Source organism: Culex pipiens, chromosome 3, assembly GCF_016801865.2.
Source record: "Culex pipiens pallens isolate TS chromosome 3, TS_CPP_V2, whole genome shotgun sequence".
Classification (NCBI taxonomy): Eukaryota; Metazoa; Arthropoda; class Insecta; order Diptera; family Culicidae; genus Culex; species Culex pipiens.
Genome location: NC_068939.1, coordinates 24,582,398 through 24,605,793, shown reverse-complemented (window position 1 = coordinate 24,605,793; position 23,396 = coordinate 24,582,398). Strand labels below are relative to the sequence as shown.

At 36.6% G+C, this 23,396-nt stretch overlaps 2 protein-coding genes across 2 annotated transcripts in view; both read left to right on the top strand.

Annotated features, from left to right (window-relative positions):
* The first annotated feature begins 4,521 nt into the window (after positions 1-4,521).
* LOC120430954 (proton-coupled folate transporter-like) lies at positions 4,522-9,140 on the top strand. Its single transcript, XM_039596082.2, has 6 exons — positions 4,522-4,817; positions 4,889-5,333; positions 7,952-8,286; positions 8,352-8,594; positions 8,649-8,889; positions 8,955-9,140. The coding sequence occupies exons 1-6, from the start codon at positions 4,697-4,699 to the stop codon at positions 8,995-8,997; spliced, it is 1,428 nt and encodes a 475-aa protein (XP_039452016.1). The 5' UTR covers positions 4,522-4,696; the 3' UTR covers positions 8,998-9,140.
* A 1,935-nt stretch (positions 9,141-11,075) lies between these two features.
* Positions 11,076-23,396, top strand: part of LOC120430950 (uncharacterized) — a 28,864-nt gene continuing 16,543 nt past the window's right edge. Inside the window, exons 1-6 of the mRNA XM_039596073.2 lie at positions 11,076-11,359; positions 12,458-12,718; positions 13,721-14,364; positions 14,417-14,755; positions 19,531-19,750; positions 19,816-20,079. Coding sequence (XP_039452007.1) covers positions 11,188-11,359; positions 12,458-12,718; positions 13,721-14,364; positions 14,417-14,755; positions 19,531-19,750; positions 19,816-20,079 — 1,900 coding nt within the window. The 5' untranslated portion in view covers positions 11,076-11,187. The remainder of the gene's footprint in view (positions 11,360-12,457; positions 12,719-13,720; positions 14,365-14,416; positions 14,756-19,530; positions 19,751-19,815; positions 20,080-23,396) is intronic.

The following is a 23,396-nucleotide window of genomic DNA, read 5'->3' as shown; positions in this document are numbered from 1 at the left end:
CGATTTGCATGAAACTTTTGTCCCTGATCGAGAATCCGAGCTCAATTTTTTGATGTTTCGTGACGGACGGGTGGTACGACCTCTACCATTTTTGAACATTCGAAAAAATGGGAATGAGATGGAAATTTGGTGTCAAAGGGACTTTATGTTAAATTTGACGCCCAATTTCATGGCGTACTCAGAATTTCGAAAAATCGTGTTTTTCTTAGGAAAAAACTTCTATCATTTTTCGATACAAAATCGAAGTAACACCTTGTAATGTGGCCCTTTCAAACCTTGCAGTTTCTTCAACGAATCCACAGGCGTGTTTCGTTCTTTACGCGACAAGACTCCACCTCCCGGGTCGCCAAAGTATGAAGGTATGGCACCGGGGAGAGGGCCTTAAATATCTATATTTATGCTTAGAATTTTTGCATTCGAGATTCGAACCGGCAACCTCTGGATTATGAATCCAATGCGCGGTCCGATTGATCCACAGAGGTAGACACAGTCGTTTTTCGACTGTTATTTCTTTGGGAAATTTATGGTAAATTCATTGTACTTTTCAAATCTGCAATAACCCAGAAGGGTCATTTTTTCATTTAGAAGAAAAAAAATCATGTTATTGTTTTGTGTTTTTGATGTTTATTAATGTTCAATGTGTTGCAATTTGACTGTAAAATAATATTTATAAAACACATTTATTTAATTTCAGTTTTACCAGCAAAAGTATTTTAATTTCGTTACTGGTTGTTTTTTTAACTCCTTGATCCTAACCCTAACGAAATTTTTGCAAGCTGATTAAAACTTATTAAATTTTAATGATCTCAAGAATATAAAAAAAATCATTGATAATTATTTCAAAGCAAATCGACGTCGTCGTGCTTTCATGTCGCACCCGCCTTTTTGACGTTCCGAGAAAAACGCGTTTTAATGTTTGAACTTGAATGAACAAAAACGAAAGCACGCAATGTAAACAATAACAAACACGTTTTGTTTGGCTCACCATTGTGTGCATTGTCCCGAAGTTTGGTTGAAGTTGGTTGCTGGAGTCCCAAGTTATGATTAAAAATGTTTACGGTAGTCTAACTTGTACGTGCGACAAACACATCCTGACCTGAAATCTCTTTGGTCTTTTGTCGCACTTACATCAATTTTCAGGGAGTGACAAGATAGCACGTCAGCACGTAGAGTGCCAAAAATTTTCGGTGCTTTTTTGGTTTTCACTGAATATCTCAGGATTGAAATCGAATTTTGGGGATCTGTGAAGGTCAAAAGATGAGGTATTGTGAGCTGCACAAAATGGCATTCTTAACTCAATTTGGCCCAAAATGCACGTACGACAAGTTAGCACGATGGCGACGAAATAGAAGTTGCATTACTCATTTTGACTTACAAGAGTGATAATTTTTGTTTTGCTCGAAAGTTTCTCCTAGATGGTCTCCTAGATGGTCTCAAAACACAAAAAATCAACATTTTACCTCCAGATCTATTCTTCTAAATGTTCAAGTTTAACTTGATAGCTTTCATAAATTTCTTTAAAATAATAAATAGGATTATAATTTTAGACTAGAAAAACAAAAAAAAACTCAAATTTACAACATTTGAAGAATTTGAAAAATTCTATTCTACACTTGAATACAAAGTTTGTATGGGTCAAGTGTGCACGGTTCAACTACTTGTTGTTTATACAGCCATTTCACGTCAAACAGGAAGTCTCCAAATCAAAAGTGCTCCGATTTGTCTTAAATTTGGAGTGGGGGTTCACAGAAAAAATCAATTCCCGTAATCGTGAATTAAGTTCACGAATGTGAGATGCACGAAGGAATTTATTCATGAGTATGGTGCATTTGCACCATAAACGTGAATATATTCCTTCGTGGTTCTCATAATCGTGAACTGACTTCACGGTTTCGAGAATTGATTTTTTTTCTGTGTTCCTTGGCCCAAATAATTATACCTGTATTTTTTTTGTTTGGCGATTATGGTGATCCTATCCGAAATAGGGTGGTCCAAAAAATGGCATTTTTCGTCGATTTTCGCACATTTTTCAAAAAATCATATCTCCGAAACGGTTGAACCAATTTTAGAGCGCCACAATTCAAAATAAAGGTTATTAGTTGGGCTTTAATGGAAAAATATGTTGGGGTCCGAAAAAACTAGCTGAATATTTGAAAAGGTCCTATGAAAATTTCATTTGCCTATTTTAAGGTCTCGGGACCAAAGAGCCCATGTCTCAAAATATTTTTCCCTGATTCCTTGTAATATTTTACATAACATATCAAAAATTGTGGATATCCATCAACACGTTTCGGAGATATTATTTTTTTAACAAATAAACTGGGTTTTTCGACGCGCCGCGCGCAAAACTGGGAAAATGACGAAAACGGGTAAAAATTAACTTTTATCACTAAAACTGCGATAACTTGAATATTTCAGCAATGACCTATACATGTCTGGGTACCAAAATTTGCGTCTTTCAATTTTGGTACCCAGACATGTATAGGTTATTGCTGAAATATTCAAGTTATCGCAGTTTTAGTGAAAAAAGTTGATTTTTACCCGTTTTCGTCATTTTCCCATTTTTGCGCGCGGCGCGTCGAAAACCCCAGTTTATTTGTTAAAAAAATCATATCTCCGAAACGTGTTAATGAATATCCACAATTTTTTATATGTTATGTAAAATATTACAAGGAATCATGGAAAAATGTTTTTAGACATGGGCTCTTTGGTCCCGAGACCTTGAAATCAGCAAATGAAATTTTCATAGGACCTTTCATTAAAGCCCAACTAATTACCTTTCTTTTGAATTGTGGCGCTCTAAAATTGATTCAGCCGTTCCGGAGATATGATTTTTTGAAAAATGTGTTTTTTGCGAAAATCGACGAAAAATGCCATTTTTTGGACCACCCTATTTCGGATAGGACCACCATAATCGCCAAACAAAAAAATACGGGTAAAAATATTTGGGCCAAGGAACCCCCACTCCAAATTTGAGACAAATCGGAGCACTTTTGATTTGGAGACTTCCTGTTTGACGTGGAATGACTTTCATTTAGAATTTCATTTTTATAGGACTTAGTGAGGAAAAAATTGCTTTTTTTACTGTTATTTTTTGGTAATCATTTTATATGAATTCCAAGAACGACACAACACCAACTCCGTAGAGCGTCCAATTTTCCCGGGTTTTGAATTTCCAAAGAAACGGGATTTTTTTTACAATTTATGAAAAAGTAATAAATTCCATGTTTTTATTAAATTTGTTATGCTTTTCAAGCTTAAAATCATAGAATTAGCTCAATACAGTTAATTGGTGATAATCTAGTTAGTTAAAAAAACTAAAAATTGTTGTTTTTTGATCTTTGTTGTGCTTTGGATTTTTAATCAATCGTAATTTTTAATCCAATGTGATTCAAAAATGAATTTCATGTTTTGTAAAAAACATATTCTACAACCCATTGGGGGAAATCGGAACTGCAGTCTGAATAATTAAAGGATATTTAAGGGCAATAAATTTGAAATCGGTGTACTAATTGTTTTGTTAAATAAAAAAAATATCAGAACATTATGCAAAAAATATTGGCTTAAACAGCTGCCTTACTCCGTTACTTTTGTCCTGATTTGCTCAAGATGCCGATTTTCGACGAAAAATAATCAAATATGACTTTTTTTCAAGCTTAAAATTATCATTAAACGTAAATATATATAAATAAAATTTAATGGAAAATATTTAAAGCGTTAGGCATTTTGCGAATCCGTAAACTAAAATTTCAATAATTTTCCCTCATAAGCCAAATCAATATTGATATATCGTCGCTTGTGTGCTATCTTGTGACACGTCTGCTGTCAAAAGATAAGACCTGTCACAAGATTGCACAACGGCGACGATATGCAGAATACAAATTTGCTAATGCTAGTGCGTTTACTAAGTATTCAACTGTTCATCTATTTCCACAACAATCTGAGTTTCCAGACCAAAAATTGTTTTTTTTTTCAATTTTGGAAATTCCCGGGACAAAACTTAAAAAAATCACGGGATTCGGGAATTCCCATGGATCCCCTATTCAAACAGAAACAGCTGCTTGAGCTGTACAATTTTAATTGATTCGTTGATTCCTTCCTAGAAATTATTCATATTATGAGGGACCATTGACTACCATTCGGTCCTGGGCTGCACGTCTTTTATTTTGCTGTGGAACTCCCACTCTTACCAGCTCATCCTTCGTAGATAGCTCAAAATTCTCTTTCGAACCCAATTCGTTTTCTTGTTCTGCAGTCTGATAGTTTGTTGAGTTGTCGAACCGCTGGTCGAAGATATAAACCAAAACAGAGATACCAAATAAAAATGTCTAGAGAGTGCTTTCTCTCGTCCGTTTCGAGTTTGCGCAGTTGCTCCCTTCGTCTGGCTTTGTTTTGTATACAACGTTCTACATACATCCCACACCGATACACAACCACTTTCAATCAGCTGGTTTTACTGGTTTCCCTTAAGATAGTATTGACCGAGCTATAGTTGTTCTAGTGTCATGCATGCACACTATCGCGGGTTGTAATCTTCGTAATTGCATTAACTTTCCACTCATGGTTAGACTGTCAAATCGTACCTTCGCTTAGAGGCTGAGTCAAGTGCAGCGGTTCCAGGAGTTCTGCGCGAAGTTAACCGCAGCATGAGTTGCAGTTCATCATCGGCAGTGTTGTCACGGGACTTCTGCTGAAGATGGACTGCTCAGACGACGAGCAAGTACTAAGTCCTGCTGTCGTTCAGCCAGTGCGGCGGGGGCGTTCCAGTAACCTGGAGATTCCGGTATTTCTTCTGTTCTACGCGTGGAATGTCTCAAGTAAGTGAGCCGACCGTTATCAGTGCTGTTGGTGTATGTTACAAAGGTACCACCACTCTCTCGTCACCCAGCCCCAGTGCTCACCGACCAGATCATCTACCAGGCCTGCACGGTTTCGTTGGCCGCCAACGTGTCCGACTGTGCCAAGCTTGGCCACGAACATGAATCTCCCGAGGTGCTCGACCTGGAGGCCCGTGTCCAACCGTACACGGCGGACATCCTGATGGTGGAGGCCCTGTCCGATTCCATCCTGCCAGCGGCGTTGAATCTCTTCATTGGGCCCTGGTCCGATCGGTACGGCCGAAAGCCGGTGCTGCTGTTGACGTTTTCCGGGTTTGCGCTGTCGCTGGCGATGATTACGGCCTTCTGCGGGTGGTCCCGGTGGTACCCGCTGGATCCGTGGATTTACACGTTTGCGTTCATACCGTCGGCGCTGTCCGGATCCGTGTGTACGCTGATGAGCACTGTGTACTGCTACATTGCGGACGTCACCAGTGAACGCGAAAGAGGTGCCAAGTGAGTAGGGTGCAAACGAGTTTGTGGATGTTTTGTTATGTCTGGGGGATGACTAATATTATATGTTGTAGTTTGATGTAACAGTTTGATGTAGTTTGATGGAGCAGCATAATAACAAAAATTGGCTGCAGAGTCGGATACCTTCAAGCGACTTTGAATCCATACTTTCAAGACAACTCCGACTCTGAATGCAGGATATGGCGTCAACGCCGATTTCAGCTCTCCAAAAATTCCTGACTTCACAGATTCCGACTCCAAGTACAAGTTGCCGAAAATCACTCCAGCTCGAAGTTCAACGTCAGCTCCGAATTCCTGGCTCTGTGAAAATAATAACTGTTTTTGTTATTCACATTTCAATTTTTTTTAAATAAATATATCAATTCCCTTAGGGAATATAAACAAAATTTAAAAAAAAATCAACCTTCAACAGTTAATTTAATCGGATTAATTTTAGCTTGAGGACCCAATTTCATGGTCAAATAAATGACCCAGACGAAAATGGTCAAAATTATCCCATAGTTCAAGCCAATTTTAGCAAAGTCCCTTAAGGGGTTTATCAAATAATAAAAAAAAATCAACTTTCTAAATTTCAACTTTTTAGAATAATTTTAGCTTAAAGACCCCATTTCATGGCCAGGATAATGACCCCGACGAAATTGGACAAAAATATCCCAAAGATCTAAACATATTTAACAAAAGATAAAATAGTAACAGATTTTGTTATGGACACCTGAAAAGTTTTCCATTTGTGCGATTAATGGTAATTTTATTTCAGAATACCAAATGATTAACAAATCTTGTTATTAGAAGAATTTTTGAAATGTATAACATTTCTTCTTATCAGCGTGTTATTAAACATTTTCAATATAATATCACTTTTATATCAAATTTTGTTATTTATCAGAAACTGTTGTAATTTTCTTCTTCTTGAAGTTGAAGTTCAGGATAAAATAAAAAAAAATAATTCGGTTATTTTAACTGAATTAGTAATTGAAATATTATTTATTTTGTTATTACCGTCTGCCCGGGACTTGTCGAGTATTTTTTTATCTTGATGTTCCCGGAAAAATACACCGTGATTTACATGTAGTAATATTTTTTTCATTTTAATTTATTATTTCTGGACCCTGAATTCAGAGCCATCATTGATTCAATGTTCTGCTAATAATCATAAAGAAATAATGATTTATGAAAAAAATGTTTGGAATAATTCTAAAAAAAAAATTACTTGAAAATTACGTTTTTTTTCTAAACTTGAAGGCTGCAAAAAATCACTGTCCCCACCCAAATCCCCACGGGACTGTATGGGCGTAGCCTTGGAGCACAGTGTGAAAATTTATGTTCTTAGATATTTTTGGTTGTACCGGGCAAATATTGCAAAAATTTACAGCATTTTGTATAAAAAGTATTTCAAAAAATTTCACAAAATTCAAAAACTCTAAAATAATATTTGAAAACCAAACTTTTTCTGGAGAGCTGTCCAATTATTGCTCGCGCCAAAAAAAAAAAAAAACAAATGCCTGAGTAAATGTCAAACTTCACTTAAATTTAAATTAGTAAAAATGAAATTTTAGGAAAAAAACTTATCTTGTTCTTACTAATCAAAGAAACTAAAAGTCGCATAGAATTATCAAATATTAATTTACGTTTTTTTGTTTTTTATTTTTTATTTTTTTTGCAAATTCGTTTTAAGCCATTGAACTTCCTCATTCTCCCCCTAGAATGGCCATTTCTCCCCTCCCCCGAGAACTTCCTGGAGTTAGAACCTGTTTGTCTACCGCCAATACAAGTCGGATTTTGACCCCGGATCATATCCGTATTGCCTCAGAGAGTATGGTAGACAACTTTGATGATATGTTGGGATGTCCAACGGTCATCAGTAGGGACCTACATAGGGAAATGAAATGTTCCGAGAGAAATTTCAAACACCCAAAGTCATTCAAATTTAAGGTTGGAAAATTTGTTGGTTTTTTTTTGGTGCTGGCACGTTTCTTGTACCGAACAAGCACAAACATAACTAAAACTACCAGATTATTATAACCAACAGTTTTACAATGCTTGTACTGCCCATGTTTGCATAAATGTCCCCTATGCAAAAACAGCAAGCTGAGAAAAACGCATTTGAAGTTTGTCCCATAAATAAGGCTACGTGTTAAGTTTTCACAAAAAACTGGATTTCCTCCTGATTTCTAGAACAAAGTACTGGATGTTATAGGCTTTTCTGAAAGATCACACGATTTTGAACAAAACTGCATCAATAACTTAAAAACGATGAAAATGCATATGGGACATTTATGCGATCAGGGGCAGTGTAATTGTTAAAAATCTCGTTTTTTGGCCAAAATTATTTTAAATTGATTCCACCCTTGTTCTTGCATGGTCTTGTTACTCGATTGGAACCCTAAGAGTGACATTTCGCCTCTCCATATAGGCTCTCTAGTCATCATTTATGTTACAAGCCGGGGATTAATCTTCCGATGTACCACCTACTAGGCGGAAACGTTAACACTTTGCTACATTGCTTGGTAAAATTTCGTGTAGAGCTTTCTACAACATTCATGATAACTTTCAAATTAATACAATAAGAGAAAAGCTAAAAAAAACCTTCTCCTCTCCAGAATGGCCCTGCTGGACACGTCCCTGTACGGTGGAATGCTGGCCGGCAGCTTAAGCAGCAGTTACATCTTGCGCAAAACCAACGCCACCACGGTTTTCGCCATCGCAGCCGGTGCGGTATTCCTGGCGGTGCTCCACGTGGCTCTGAGGGTACGCGAAAGCGTTCACATTCGGCGGCATCGCGTTGATGTGGGCTGCTGCACCAAGCTGCGGCATCTCTTCCGGCTGGACATGGTGGTGGACACGGTGCGGACATGCTTCCAGTGGAGACCCCACTACGATCGGGCTATCATTTTGCTCGGTGTGGTGGCCCTCGGGGGGAACATTTTTGCCTTAGGTGGGACAATAGTTTGTTTAGAATGATATTTTTTATATTTAACTGTTGTCTTTTTCTTGTTTAAGAGGATACTCACACGGTGTTCTTCCTGTTTCTGCGAAAGCACTTCAATTGGTCCGTCCGAAAGTACACATTCTACTCCGCTACGGAAACGGTGTGCATGATCTTGGGTGCCCTGCTGGGAACATACGGTCTGCGGAAGGTTCTCGGCCTAACGGAAGCAGCCATCGCTGCAGTTGGATTTTTCTGCTGCTTCCTGAATGCCATTGCCATCGCCGAGGCCATCCAGTCGTGGCAACTTTATCTGGGTAGTTTTAAATGTTAGTTTAATTGAACATTTATCACAACAGTTTAATTTTCAGCCCTCTTCCTGTTCATGCTGAAGGGCGTTGCCGATCCCATGACGCGGGCCTTCATCTCGAACTCGACCCCGCCCGAGGACAACGGCAAGATCTTCGCCTTTACGTCCTCGTTCGAGGCGCTGATGCCACTGGGAGCGGCTCCGTTGTACACGTACCTGTACAAAAATACGCTCAGCTGGTACCCGGGTGCGTTCAGCTGGATCAGCGCCGGCGTGTTCGCGATGTGCTACTGTTTGGCAATGTAGGTTAAGTGGTGGGATTGTACGCTATTTGTTATCTTGACTGATGCATTTTTTATCGTTTCAGAACCGTTTGCATCTTGCGATCAATGTCAGGAGATTCGCTGTAGTCCAGATTTATAGGATAAGTTTAGACAATTTATTTTAGCTAATATGTTTTTATATGTGTGATTTTGTTGATTTGTTTTTATACCTTGTTTGCAGTGTAAATACTTTCTTAAAATTTCGAATAAAAATTAGTTTTTTCAATTCACTTCTGAACATTGTTTTTCATGGTTTTTGGAATGTTGAAAAGTAAGATTTCATAAAACACCCTCGTTCAACCAAAGTAAAAGTTGCCCCTTTCCATTTGAGAAATTCTCCACCAAACCCCGAAATAGATTTTAATTATATTTTTTGATTTGGCTCAAACTTTGTGAGGGTCTTTCCTATCATCAATGAAGCCATTACAAATCTTTTTTAACGATTTTCTAAAAAACTTTTTTTTCTTTTATTCATAATTTTGCAATAATTTGAGCAAAAGACTTTCTACAGGTTGCACTTTATAGAATATTGTCCAAGGAGTTCGATAAAAACAAAATTTTAACCTTTAAATGCCCCCTAATATTCTATTTTAACGTTTTTAGTATTAAAATTCAAAATTTTTTGTCTGCCTGTGTGGATCAATCGGACCGCGCACTGGACTCACAATCCAGAGGTCGCCGGTTCGAATCCCGGGGCGGACGCAAAAAATTCTAAGTGTAAATATAGGTATTCGGTGCCCTCTCCCCGTGCCCATACCTTCACACTTAGGAGACCCGGGAGGCGGAGTCTTGTCGCAAAAAGAACGATACACGCCTGTGGATCCGTTGACGAAACCGCAAGGTTTAAGAGGGCCCATTATAAGGTGTTACGTCGATTCCGTTCCGTATTAAAATTCAGTTTTCACCAATTCCTTATATATTTTTTTTATTTTATCACCATCGTGTTCCCTGGCCAATTTTACATAAAAACCAATGTAAACCTCAAACTAAAATTAACTATTGGCGAGATACAGCGATTTTACTGAAAAAAAGTTTGATTTTGCGCAGCACTCTGTCCTATGAATTCAAATCCGAAATAAGTTTTTCACATATAAATGACGAACTATGCGGGATTCATTCCTTTTTGTTGAAAAGTACACCATGTTCTTCCGAGTGTTGCGCAAAATCCAACTTTTTTCAGTAAAATCACTGAATACACATAAAAAAAAATCATGGTAATATTACATCTGGGAAGGGGTACATCTTTTATGTCAGAAAAAAGGTGTAATTTTACCTCTGGAAATGTGTAATTTTACCACTTTTCTGGTGTAATGTCACTTTTTCAGTCTAAATTGAGGTAAAATTACATCATAAAAGAGGTAATATTCAACCTTCCAAAATTACAGCTTCCAAATTTACATTATTTTTTTCTGTGTAGTTCATTTTAGTTTGAGGTTTACATTGATTTTTATGTAAAATTGGCCGGGTAACACGATGGTGATAAAGTAAAAAAATAAAAATATAAGGAATTGGTCAAAACTGAATTTTAATAATTAAAAAATTAAAATATAATATTAGAGGGCATTTAAGGGTTAGACTTTTATTTTTATCGAATTCCTTGGACAATTTTCTATAAAATGCAACATGTAGAAAGACATTTGCTCAAATAGTTTAAAAGTTATGATTGCAAGAAAACAAAGTTGTTTTAGAAAATCCTCAAAAAAGAGGGCTGTGCCAAAAATAGGGGATGGTCCAATCAGCACCAAACATGGGATTTCTGTTGACTATCGATAGATGAACGTTCCCTTCAAGTAAAAAACCGGTGAAGTTCGAGTCCAAAAGTGTAAAAAAAAGTGTTCATACAAAAATGGTACGTGAATATACGAAAATCTGTAACTGTTCAAGGAATGTTTTGATTGATTTGGTATCTTCGGCAAAGTTGTAGGTATTGATGAAGACTATTTAAAATAAGGGAAATGGAAAAAACATTTTTGATTTTTCAATAAACTTTATTTCACAAGAAATCAATTGCCCAAAATCCGTGTTTTTTATATTTTTCTATATGATTTAATTAGGCTAGTCATATTATTCCTAGTAATAAAAATAAGGAAAAAAAATAAACTCGCACTATACTACCTACTTGCATTCCAAGTGCACACAGAATGGCATCCGACCTGCTCCCGTGATAACCCCGATGTCCATTCTTGTCCAGTATTATCTGCAGTACTACAAAAATTCGCACCCCTGCACTGGCGATCACTCAGCTAAGGGCCTTTCAGTTTGGCACCGACTGCCACCATGGACGAGTCCGCGTTCAGCTCGGGAAGCATGTACTCCAGCGGCGAGGAGGAACAGCTGGCCAACGAGGGCCTCCGGTTGAGCCGTTCCGTACGGTGGCGCGAACGCACCCGACACCACGTGACCTTCGAACCCGCCCTGATGCTGTTTTGCTTCGCGATCGCGCTGTCCGGTGTGTGTTTTTCTATGAAAGTCATTTTGACTTACTTTCAAAACAAATTTGAAGATATTTGGTTGCATCGTTGCCGAGATATAGCAATTTTAAGTTAGCAGTTTCAAAAAACGGGTGCCATGATATCTCAACACAGTCTTGACCAAATCGGCTCAACATTTTGGAGAATACTCGTTAAACCGATTCCGTGTGCATGACGAAGCCCGATTTTCAAAAAGTTTATTATAAAAAAAGATAAAAATATTTTTGTGTTTTTCATATTAAAAAACCGTTTGTTTTTGATTTTTGTATTTTTTTAAAAGGCTAATTTTAAAAATTGGGCTTCGTCATGCACACGGGATACATCTTGAGAGTCTTCACCTAAAATTTCAGCCAATTTGGTCCATCCCATCTCGAGATATCGTGGCACCCGTAAATCAACTCGGGGTTTAGAGAAAAACGCCAACAAAGTTTGACAGCCCGCTTTGCGCATGGCAAAATTTTGAACTTAAATCGTCTCTTACTCAGTTTAATCATTAAATATCTTCATGAAACTTTCAGGAGTGATTCAAAATCATGTTTTGAGTGAATTTATCAAAAAAATCTGTAATATAAAATTTTGTTATTTTCTACATGTATGTAACCCCTTAAATCTGCAATAATGTTGAACTAATAACACATTTGAGATAACTAGCCAAAGCTCACACCTTTGACATTCTCAAAAGCAAATATGTGTAAAGCATAGCTTATGGTACGTTCGTTTGATGGCTAGTTCCATACTGAGTGCCGCACTCAGAGCTGTCAAAGTGTTTCTTTGAAGAAACTCGCGCTAGTTCCGCACGAGTTTCGCCGCCATCTTGGAACTGAAACTCTAGTGCCGCACTTGATATTTTTTCAGTTTCATGCGAGTTCCAAGCACACTGACAGATGACGTTCGATTGAACCAAAACTGACACCGACGAGTGCGGCACTCAGTGCCACACTGGCTGTTCAAACGAACGTACCATTAGATAGCAATGCAACAGATGTCACTAGACTTTTGCAAGATTAAAACGTGCACAATTTTTTGTCTCTTTGTCTATGGTCCTAAAATCTCATCACACCAAAATGACCATTCAGAGATCCAGCTGAATCAGCAGATCATCTACCAGACCTGCCGGGTGCAGGGCTACGAACGGAGCGACTGTCTGCTGGTCGGAACGGAAGACAGTCCGAGACCGGCTGTGCAGGAGATCGAAGCGCAGGTCCAGCCGGCGGCGGCCAGTGTGGCCACGGTGATTGTGGTTATCAAGTCGGTGGTGCCGGCCGCGGGGGCTCTGATGCTGGGCGCCTGGGCCGATCGTTACGGGCGCAAGCCGGTCGTGCTGATTGCGGGTTGCGGTGAGAGTGTTGTGTTGTGTTGTTGTTTGTTATCAGTAATCGTTTGTTGTGAGTGGTTATGTTTGGGTTTTTTTTGGGTGATTGAGGTGGGAGTCTTTGTTTATATAAATGCAGTATTGTGAAAGAATCCACAAAAGATGCTAAAAATAGATGGTTTTGTTTTTGTTTTTGTTTTTGTTTTTGTTTTTGTTTTTGTTTTTGTTTTTGTTTTTGTTTTTGTTTTTGTTTTTGTTTTTGTTTTTGTTTTTGTTTTTGTTTTTGTTTTTGTTTTTGTTTTTGTTTTTGTTTTTGTTTTTGTTTTTGTTTTTGTTTTTGTTTTTGTTTTTGTTTTTGTTTTTGTTTTTGTTTTTGTTTTTGTTTTTGTTTTTGTTTTTGTTTTTGTTTTTGTTTTTGTTTTTGTTTTTGTTTTTGTTTTTGTTTTTGTTTTTGTTTTTGTTTTTGTTTTTGTTTTTGTTTTTGTTTTTGTTTTTGTTTTTGTTTTTGTTTTTGTTTTTGTTTTTGTTTTTGTTTTTGTTTTTGTTTTTGTTTTTGTTTTTGTTTTTGTTTTTGTTTTTGTTTTTGTTTTTGTTTTTGTTTTTGTTTTTGTTTTTGTTTTTGTTTTTGTTTTTGTTTTTGTTTTTGTTTTTGTTTTTGTTTTTGTTTTTGTTTTTGTTTTTGTTTTTGTTTTTGTTTTTGTTTTTGTTTTTGTTTTTGTTTTTGTTTTTGTTTTTGTTTTTGTTTTTGTTTTTGTTTTTGTTTTTGTTTTTGTTTTTGTTTTTGTTTTTGTTTTTGTTTTTGTTTTTGTTTTTGTTTTTGTTTTTGTTTTTGTTTTTGTTTTTGTTTTTGTTTTTGTTTTTGTTTTTGTTTTTGTTTTTGTTTTTGTTTTTGTTTTTGTTTTTGTTTTTGTTTTTGTTTTTGTTTTTGTTTTTGTTTTTGTTTTTGGCCTGTCATAATACTTCAAAAATGCAATTTTTAATGCATATCATTAATCAAGAAAACATGGATTTCAATATCTTCTCACAGGCCTCCTTCTCACCTACTTCGCCCTAACCAGCCTCAACTACCTGTCCTCGTTCGTTGAGGTCAACCCGTGGTACTATGTCCTAGCTTATGTCCCCTTTTCCATCCCCGGCGGAATGCCAATTCTTGGAGCGACCATCTTTGCCTTCATCGCAGACATCACCAACGACCAGAATCGCACCATCCGGATGGGCTTTGTGACGGCTTCGATCCTCACCGGTGTTATGGCCGGAACCTACGCCAGCCGTTACGTCCTCGAGTGGACCAGCGTGACGGCGCTGTTTGTGATGGCCACGTGCTGCATCGTGGTGGGACTGGTCTACATTGCTCTGTTCGTTGAGGACAGCATCGTTCCAAGTACCGACAGCGAGCTGGGGTCCAGCTTGGCCAATCTGTTTTCGACCGGGTTGGTTCGGGAGATTGTGCAGTCGGGGCGCCGTAAGCGATCCAGGTTCGTTTGGGTGATCCTCTGGTTGGTTGTGGTTACCAGCGGACTAATGGAACTGGCCGCGGGAAGTGGCCTCGTGGGGTACAAATTCACCCACAGGAAGTTCGAGTGGGGAAGGCATCAGTACGGTCACTTCCAGCTGGTTGACCAATCGCTGGTGATATTGGCTAATCTGGTGGGAATCCCGATGCTGAAGAAGGTAATTTGTAACTTCCTTTTAATTGATAAACTAACTCCAAACATATTTTCAGATTTTCGATTGGCCCGACACGCTCCTGGCCCTCATCTCCGTATTCAGCTTCGTAATTTGTTCCATCTGGAAGGGATTATCCTCGGACGGATGGCAGCTGTATTTGGCCACCGGAATGACTGGCCTAAAGGGAATGGAGGCTGCTGCGTTACTCTCGGTGTGCTCGTACCTGCTGCCTTCCAGTGAGATTGCCAAGTTCTTCGGAATTGCGATGGCAATTGTTGGGCTGGTTCCGTTGGCATCGGAAGCACTTTTTGTGAGCTTCTACGAAGCGACGATGATGGCCAACCCGGAGGCGTTTAATTTTTTGACGGCTGGAATTTACGGTGGAGCGTTGTTGGTTTTGGGGTAGGTGAAATTTTAGTTTTTTTTTAACGGGTAACGTTTACAGTTTATTTTATTTGCAGTATAATCCAATGTTTGCAGAACAGACGAAATCAGCCTCTTTTAATATTGTAAAAAAAAGTGATGTACAAAATCATTTATCTTTTTCTCTAAAGCCATCGTCAGATGTTGTCATATAAATCCGTGAGAAATAAAGTGCAATGTTGTTTTTATGCAAATTTTATTTCAAATTATTCTGCCACTTCACCAGCTTTGTTGATCCAGTAGTCTATGATTAGGGTTTGTTCAAATATGACGTCCAGAGGTTTTCGAGATTTAATATGTGTACCTTACGTAATTTTTGACCGAGCCCTTATTGGAATTCACAATCACAACTTTTATTGCAGACGACAAGAAGGCCGTATCGTAACCAATACGTTAAACAAACTATGATAATATGTATAATATAGATAAATGTTGACAGTTATTGTACAGAGAATCCTCTTTTTACGCGATGCGTTACGTTTTTCTAATTTGTCGATTTCTCTAGAATGACGCAACATTTCTGCAATCTTTTAAAAGCAATTTGTAGGTTCTATTCAGATCTACAAAGCGCTTTCAGATGATTGCAAAAATATTCTATGGTTTTAGAGATAACGTCGAAATAAAAAACGTAACGCAATCGCGTAAAAAGAGGTTTCTCTGTATCAGGAAAAAAAAATGTAAAGCTGGAATTTACAAATATTTTTAAAAGTTTTTTTAACCCCTCCTTAAAATCGGCTCGAAAAATCAGGGGGCAAAAAATATTTTATCAAAAAACTTCGAGTGAAACTGGCTCCATGTACACAAAAATGTCTTATATAAGCGTAGAATAACATGTCTACAAAGATTCATTGAAATCGGAGAGGGTCGAGAAAAAAGTACCTAAAAAATCCTGTTTTGGGCTGGAATTGCTCATTAGATAATAGTCTACAGCAAAAAATGGAGCTCTGTACATTTGACTCAAAACATAATGTAGTTTGTTAAAAACAAAATAAGTAAAGTTACACAGAACTTGAAAAATAATTCTGTACTGAAAATTTAATGTTTGATAAACTTCAATGACATTGAATTTGAAGATTTGTTAATTACTGCCCGTTGGAGTCAAATTTGGGAATTTTAAAGGTTAATTTTTGGTTTTAAAAGAATAGATCTTAAACTACTATATACTACCCCTGCTTACCTAAAAGTCTCATATGCATTATCAGAATGTTTGAGTGAATATATTAGTTGTTCGGTAACTGGGCTGAGAACGTAGCCTAGTCATCGAATGTTGCTCGTTAACTGAATATGATTTTTGCATTCATTAACCTCTCAATTTGGTTTGTTTTGTTTTTTTGACGTTTGTCCAAGCGTTTCGAGCCAAACATTTCTTTAGGGCACAAAACCAAAAACCGCGATTCGAGAAAATCGTTTGCTTGTTTCAATTCCTATTTAAAAAAAGAAGCTTGACTGATGGTATTTTTACAAATGATACGATAAAACGTTCAAATGATACGTTCTACAAGAGCTCTTCAAGATAGCTCCAGCATAGCAGTTTGGACCGCGGTAGGATTAAATTCTCTTCAAAACTTCTTCAGGAGTTTGAAAGAGTACTTGAGGAGAGTTTTATCCTACCGCGGTCCAAACTGCTATGCTGTAGTTATCTTGAAGAGCTCTTGTAGAACTCCTGGAAGAAAATGTTACTTGGGTCATTATCCTCAACTCTGCTTGAATACTTCTTAATTTTTGTTGATTTTCGCAATAAAACTCATAATTTGAAAAAAATCTCGTTATTGGGCCCTTTTAACTTTCCAACTTTTGTTCATAATGGGCGCTTTCTGAATGCAATTTCGAACAGAACTAAAAGGGCACTAAAGCGCTGTCACCCGATTGTTGTTTTGAATGATGTTTATGGGCCCTTTTGTTTAGTTAGAAATAATGAGGAATCCAGCGGAAATTTTGATAATTGGAGAAGTTTTGTGATCGAATGGTGTAGATAAGGTATGTGAAACATAAAAATTCTTCAAAAGTGTACTGAACAGCAGCCGCGGGACCGTAACAAATATTGTATTTCGACGAAGTTTTTTTCTACAGAAATCCTTGGTGAAACGTAAATCAAACTTTATAACATAGAAAGTTCCTCAACTACGAAAAACTAACGAAAAAGGAAAGGGCACAATTGAACTTTTTGTCTAGTTTGGAGTGAACATTGTTATGTGCCCTTTTGTGTTTGTGATTTTTTCAATAGGAAATTGTTTGCTATCAATCTGAATCTTGGAGGGCATGTAGAGAGTGTACTAATGAATGGAATAGTGGAATAATCCCGAATGTTTACGTTTTGGTTTTGTGCCCTAATGAAATGTTTGGCTCGGTTTGTCTGCTTTTTAACTGGGCTACGGCCCATTTATCGAGCGCCCAGTTAAAAAGCAGCCCAGTTAACCCTCTACTGCCCTAATTTTTGTTTTGATTATTTTTATTTTTCCCGTATTCAGGAGGTCATTTTGAGCAACTTTTGTTTAACGAAAAACTTGGCTTCTCTTGTTTTATCTTTTTCTTGCTTCATTTTTAGTATTTTAATTTGCATTTATCTTGTTGAGTTTATGTTTGTTTTCGGTAGTATTTGGCCTCTTCTACCACCTCCTATCATTACATTTTGCCTATCTATTTTTTTCATTTTTTTACAGTTACTTTTTAATTTTTTGCATGTTTTTCTCATGTTCTGCTATAAAATGGCACCAATAAAATGTAAATTGTAAATAAATGCGTAGAGGCATAGCCTGGGGCACTAGAAAAATTACTGCATACTTCTTTTTATTTAAAGTCTAGGAAATGTTAGTAAGAAACACAGCCAAAGTTGTTCCCTAAAAAAAATACATTTTAAAAAACATTGGCGAAGTCACATTAAACAAGTAAAATTTCCAACCCATACATTTTCTAAAATTTTTAGAGTTCATTTTTCCAAGGCTTTTGAAAGATCAATAATTGTCTGAAAATTGGATTTTTGGCGATTTTTTAAATCGTAGCCCGTCTAAAGGCGGGGTTGGGTTGTAGAGGGTTAAACATCGCCCAGTTACCGAACAACTTCTGTAATGCAATTTTGTTGAAAATCAAGTGTGCTTTCAAAATAACTCAAAATATGCAGAACTTTTTTGTACAAAACCGAACGAAATTCAGTTTTTCACGAAAAGTTAGAGGTAGCCCTTTGTGGGGAAAACTAATTTTGCGCTTTTCAAAGCTTGCTGTTTTTTAATATGAGACACTTATGCAAATATGGGAAATATATTTGTTGCCAAAGCAATATAAATAATTCTTAAAAGGTTTTATCGGTCAAGCCATACGGAAAAGTTTTGGCCAAATCATAATACTTTTGATTTAAACTTATTGATTAAACTAATTTAGAAAATTTCTTCAAAAATTGAAAAGAAATAATTTTGATAGTTTGATCTTAAACGCGCATACATAAAATTTAAATTTTTATCTGAACTGATTAAACCAATAGAGAACAGTGTATTCCAATTCAAGCGCTCTTACCAGCCCTTTCTCACATGACAAACACAAAACTCCACAAAAAGCCATTTCTGCTCAGCAGTAACAGAATAACATTAGCTGAAAATTCTGCACTGTAATTACGGCATCATTAGCTTTTTTCTGTTCAGGGCTGAACCAATACTGTTGATATCAAACCAAATTAATTTATCTAATTGATTTTGAGTTACTTATTTAATCATATTCGGTTTAGATTTATAGCCATGGTTCTATCATTTATTGAGATTGTTGACCAGAAAATAAAATAAAAATCATAGAACATGTAAGACTTCCACCCTGACGAATTCGCCCTTCCCATTCGGCATGGAAACACACATTAATTTGCAGTCTCCAGCTCTGCTGCACCAACAACAGATTCAAACAGCTGACTCCAACAACCAGCGGCGGCATCGTGAGAGGATCGTCGCTGGAATCGCGATAAGATGACTGTCGGAGCAGTGTGGTACGTGATGGTGCAACGGATCGCGACCAACTGCCCGCACGAGCGATGTTTGGCATTGAAAAGTGTAGTCTTTGTAACTTCGCAGTGATATTGCCTCGTCGTGCCTCCGCGAGGCTTCTCGTGGTTCGTCGCTTGTTTCCGCGGGGGAAAGGGTTCATGGAACGGGTTGTGGAGGCATTTTTTTTAAAATTAATGTTTGATAATATGGAAACTGTGTAATATGGTAACCGTAGCTTGAGAAACTGTTAACTAAGTACGATCATTTCCGGTACCGCTAACCCTACCCCAAAACGCGCGCTCAACCGACTGATCTCCCCTCAGAATGAGTTGCGTGACGGTGATTCAATAACGGCTTTGCTGATTCTGTACTCTCAACGCGCGTTCGTCACAATTTATTGATGTGTTGTTATTCAATCGCTGTTTGTAAACACTCTAGAGTGGACGCTTTGTTTCCGATATCGATAATCTAGATTGCAAAAAAAAAAAAAACGGTTTCGAGCGTAACTTTCTCTCGCGTAGATGAACGCAGTTACGAGTGAGTTGTCCAGTCGAGTGGTAGCTTTTCGACCTAGAACGGGGTTTTTAGGACGAATTTGGACCGCTTGTTTGAAGGACAGGTGTGATTTGGTAGTTGGTGAGTCATACGTTCGGCGGTGCGTATCCCAAGTGATTCAAAGCTTTATCATTGATTGGGATTCGAAAATGACTTCTAATCGGAACAGTCATTGTTTGTGAGATAAGAAACTTGTGGAAAGAGCGCGCCATTTGAAAGTTGAACAAAGCGGCGTTATCCAGACATCAGATACGAACCAACCATGGACAGTGAAGGAAGCAAATCTTCCAGCAGCGTCAACTGCAACGAGCGTACGCCACTAGTTCAAACGACGGAAGATGAAGGTACCGGGTTCAGTTCCAGCTCCGGTAGCAGCGTGTTCAAAAAAGTAAAGTGCGTGTTCATTGAACCAGTAGCCGTGGTGTTGTGCTTCGGTTGGAGTATTTCAGGTCAGAATCATTAGCCTTTTCCAATATCCCATTTGTTTTAACAAAGCTCGATTTTCTTTGTTAAGGTATCGTGCTGGCAAATCAAATCATCGTCCAAACGTGTCAATATCTCGGTTACAACAAAACCGAATGCTCGCTGCTGGGGACGAATGTCGCCAACAAATCGGAAGATCTGATCGCCCTGGAAGCCCGCGTACAACCGACGGCGGCGCAGATCTCGATGGTGGCTAACATTATCATCTCGGTGCTTCCGGCGCTGTGTGGGCTGCTGCTGGGGCCGTGGTCGGATCGGTTCGGACGGAAACCGGTGATGGTTATACCGTGTGTGGGTGAGTTATGGTGGCAGATAATATGAGTAATTGATAGTTAGCATTTGTAATGGCCCATTACAAAAATCACTTTTAGAAGTCTCTTTTGATAAAATATTTTCTGACACACAAATACACAAAATAAAAGAAGCAAAATTGTTTTCAAACAATTAAATAAATTTTTGACTTTTTTCATGTTTCAACTATGAACTTTTTGCATGAAAGCAATTCTATGAGATTTCGGTCATTAAATTTTTTCTGTATTTTTTAATCCGGCTGAAACTTTTTTGGTGCCTTCGGTATGCCCAAAGAAACCATTTTGCATCATTAGTTTGTCCATATAATTTTCCATACAAATTTGGTAGTTGTCCATACAAAAATGATGGATGAAAATTCAAAAATCTGTATCTTTTGAAGGAACTTTTTGATCGATTTGGTGTCTTCGGCAGGGTTATTGGTATGGATATGGACTACACTGAAAATAAATTATACACGGTAAAAAAAATTGGTGATTGATTTGCAAAAAAACACTATTTTTTATATGCTGATATTTTTTAAGGGACATCAAATGTCAACTTTTCAGAAATTTTTAGGTTGTGCAAAACATTTTTGACCGAGTTATGATTTTTTAAATCAATACAGATTTTTTTTAAAAATCGAAATTTTGATCGCAAAAATTTTTCAACTTCATTTTCGATGTAAAATCCAATTTGTAATTAAAAATCAAACTTCAGTGAAATTTTGATTAAGTGCACCGTTTTCAAGTTATAGCCATTTTTTGATAACTTTTTTGAAAATAGTCGCAGTAATTCATTAATTTAAATTAGTGTACATGTTTGCCCACTTTTTAAAAAAATCATTTGAAAAGCTTAGAAAATTCTCTCTATTTTACTTTTTTGAACATTGTTGATACGACCCTTAATTGTTGAGATATTGGTATAAAAAGGTATCAAAGCAGGAAAATAGCTGTTTTCTAAATCTCACCCAAACAACCCACTATTTTCTTCCAAAACTAACGGTCTGATTTACAATGTTAAAATTTGAAACATTTGTGAAATTTCTGATCTTTTCAAAAACAATATTTAAAAAAAATCAAGACTAACATTTCAAAAGGGCCAATTATTCAATATTACGCCTTTTTGAAATGTTAGTCCTGATTTTAAAATTTTGAGGAGGGGCTTCAATATTGACCCAAAAAATCGAGAAGCAAAAAAAAATTATCAAAAAATTTTTTTTAATGGATTTCTAAGTGCAATCAGCTGAAATAAATTTAAAATGCATTCCCCTGCGTTTAGAATCATTTTCAACATGTTTGGTTTCATTCAAAAATCTTTTGAATCTTTTGAATTTTCGAGAATTGTCGATGTGAAACTTTATTTTTGCTGAAATTTTTGTTCTATACTCGTACTCCTGAATTTGCTACAATTTCAAGTTATAGTCACCAGACAATATTTTTCTGGTTAAAGCGTGAATCTTTTACCTGTAGATGCCATGACTAGGGCTAGTGATTTTTCACATTAAAAATATTGAAATTTCGTGGCATTTCAATAATAAAACATTACAATTTCATGACAATTTCAAAATCCGCTAAAAACAAGCGTAAAAAATTGTTATTTTTGAGTATTTGTTTATAGGAAAGTAACTAAAGTTCTTGCAGTAGTTCAGGTTGCAAAATTTAACACCTCGATACAAAATATTCGTTGAAAAATAAAAATACGAAACAAATTTTGTGATTTTTTTTAGAATTTTCTTCAGCTGAATTTACGATTCAACTATGCTTATTTTACTGAAATTTTATTAACTTTGATTGCTACAATATCTTCAAAATGAAACACATTCAAAACAACGGATTTATCAAAAGTAAAATCAGTAAAATAAGTGAAATAAGTACTTCAAAAAGAGTAGGCAACATTTTATTTATATGTAGCAGTTGCTTTAAAAATTTATATTGATAATTTTAAGAAAAAAAAAATTTAAATATGCCATTAAATTGTTTTTCAACGATTGTTGTATTTTAAACCAAATGGAATAAAAACTTCATTGAAAATATTCAACTTGTTCAGCGTTCTTTTTTTACAGAGATTCAAAAATAAAATGACTCAAACTGCTTTACGTTTTCTTTCGGTGAAGTTTTGAATAACGTTATTTCACTTTATTTTAGGATTTTTTTTGTAATAAAGAAAAAAATGTTCATGTGGTGGACATGGATGACAAATTGTAATGTTGCTTCAAAGATTTACATAAAATACGTTCACTATGCGTAGGATTTTCAATGTATTTTTCAAAATGTAACGTGAAATTTGTCGATCTTTCGAACAATCTTTCTTTTGTTGAAATTTTCAAATCCACCCTTACATTTAGTGAGGTCAAAAATTAGTGTTTTCGGCCTGAATTTTGAAAAAAAAAAGCATCAACAATAAAAACTCTTAGATACGGATAGAGGAACTTTCGCAAAATCAGCAGCAAACGGATATCAGTGTCTTTGCCCCAAATTTCAGCTATTTTTTGCCTTTAATTTAAAAGTAGACAAGATAACAAGAAATTGTGTGACAAATTTTCTAAGTAAATCACAGATAATAGCATACGGGTCATTCCTTCCCAAGTGACCACGCGTCCAACATCGACCTTCACCAAATCTGCTCATATTTGGCATGGGGGTTGTTTTTGCCCCAAAAACAAAGAATCCAAAGTTTGGTGACATTTGGTCCACCCCCGCGCCCGTAGCACCCCCCTCTTTTTCTGAGATTTTTGAAAAACCTCATTTTTAAAATGCATTTTGCTAAGAGAAAAAGTGAACTTTTGGGTATGCATATTTGAAGATTTTTTGACGTAGAATCGAATGGCATACTCAAAATTTACGTACAGTGTTGCCAGATATGAAAATGTTGCGCTTAAAGTTTTAAAATGCATTTTTAACCCTTTTGACGAGCACTTACGGGAAAACTGACAATTGCATTCGATTGCTGAGAGTTTTTTACATTAAATTCATTCAAAACCTCAGGGTAAAATGAATATATCTTGAGATATCACATTTTTAAGTTGGAAAGCTCTGTATTGCACAGCAAATGTTTTACTTAACCATCATTTTTCAACAGTACTTTGCGTGAGAGCATAGTAGGCCTTGAAATTTGAATATTCTTTTTTTCAATTTCTTAACGGAAGCAAGTGAATGTCCCTAAATTGAATTTATGTTTGTATGTATTGTATGTATGTATGTATTTATGTATGTATGTATTGTATGTATGCATTTGAACCCCCGTCTTGGCGTGGTTCACGGATATAAGAAAATGACAAAATGTTTGATTTCGAGCGCATCAACAGGAATTTTCTAGTTTTAT

Excerpts from the sequence above, each read along its gene's own strand:
- LOC120430954 (XM_039596082.2), top strand. The coding sequence starts at position 4,697 with ATGGACTGCTCAGACGACGAGCAAGTACTAAGTCCTGCTGTCGTTCAG. Across the intron at positions 5,334-7,951 it reads GAACGCGAAAGAGGTGCCAA|AATGGCCCTGCTGGACACGT; the intron begins GTGAGTAGGGTG and ends TCTCCTCTCCAG. Across the intron at positions 8,287-8,351 it reads GGGGAACATTTTTGCCTTAG|AGGATACTCACACGGTGTTC; the intron begins GTGGGACAATAG and ends TTCTTGTTTAAG.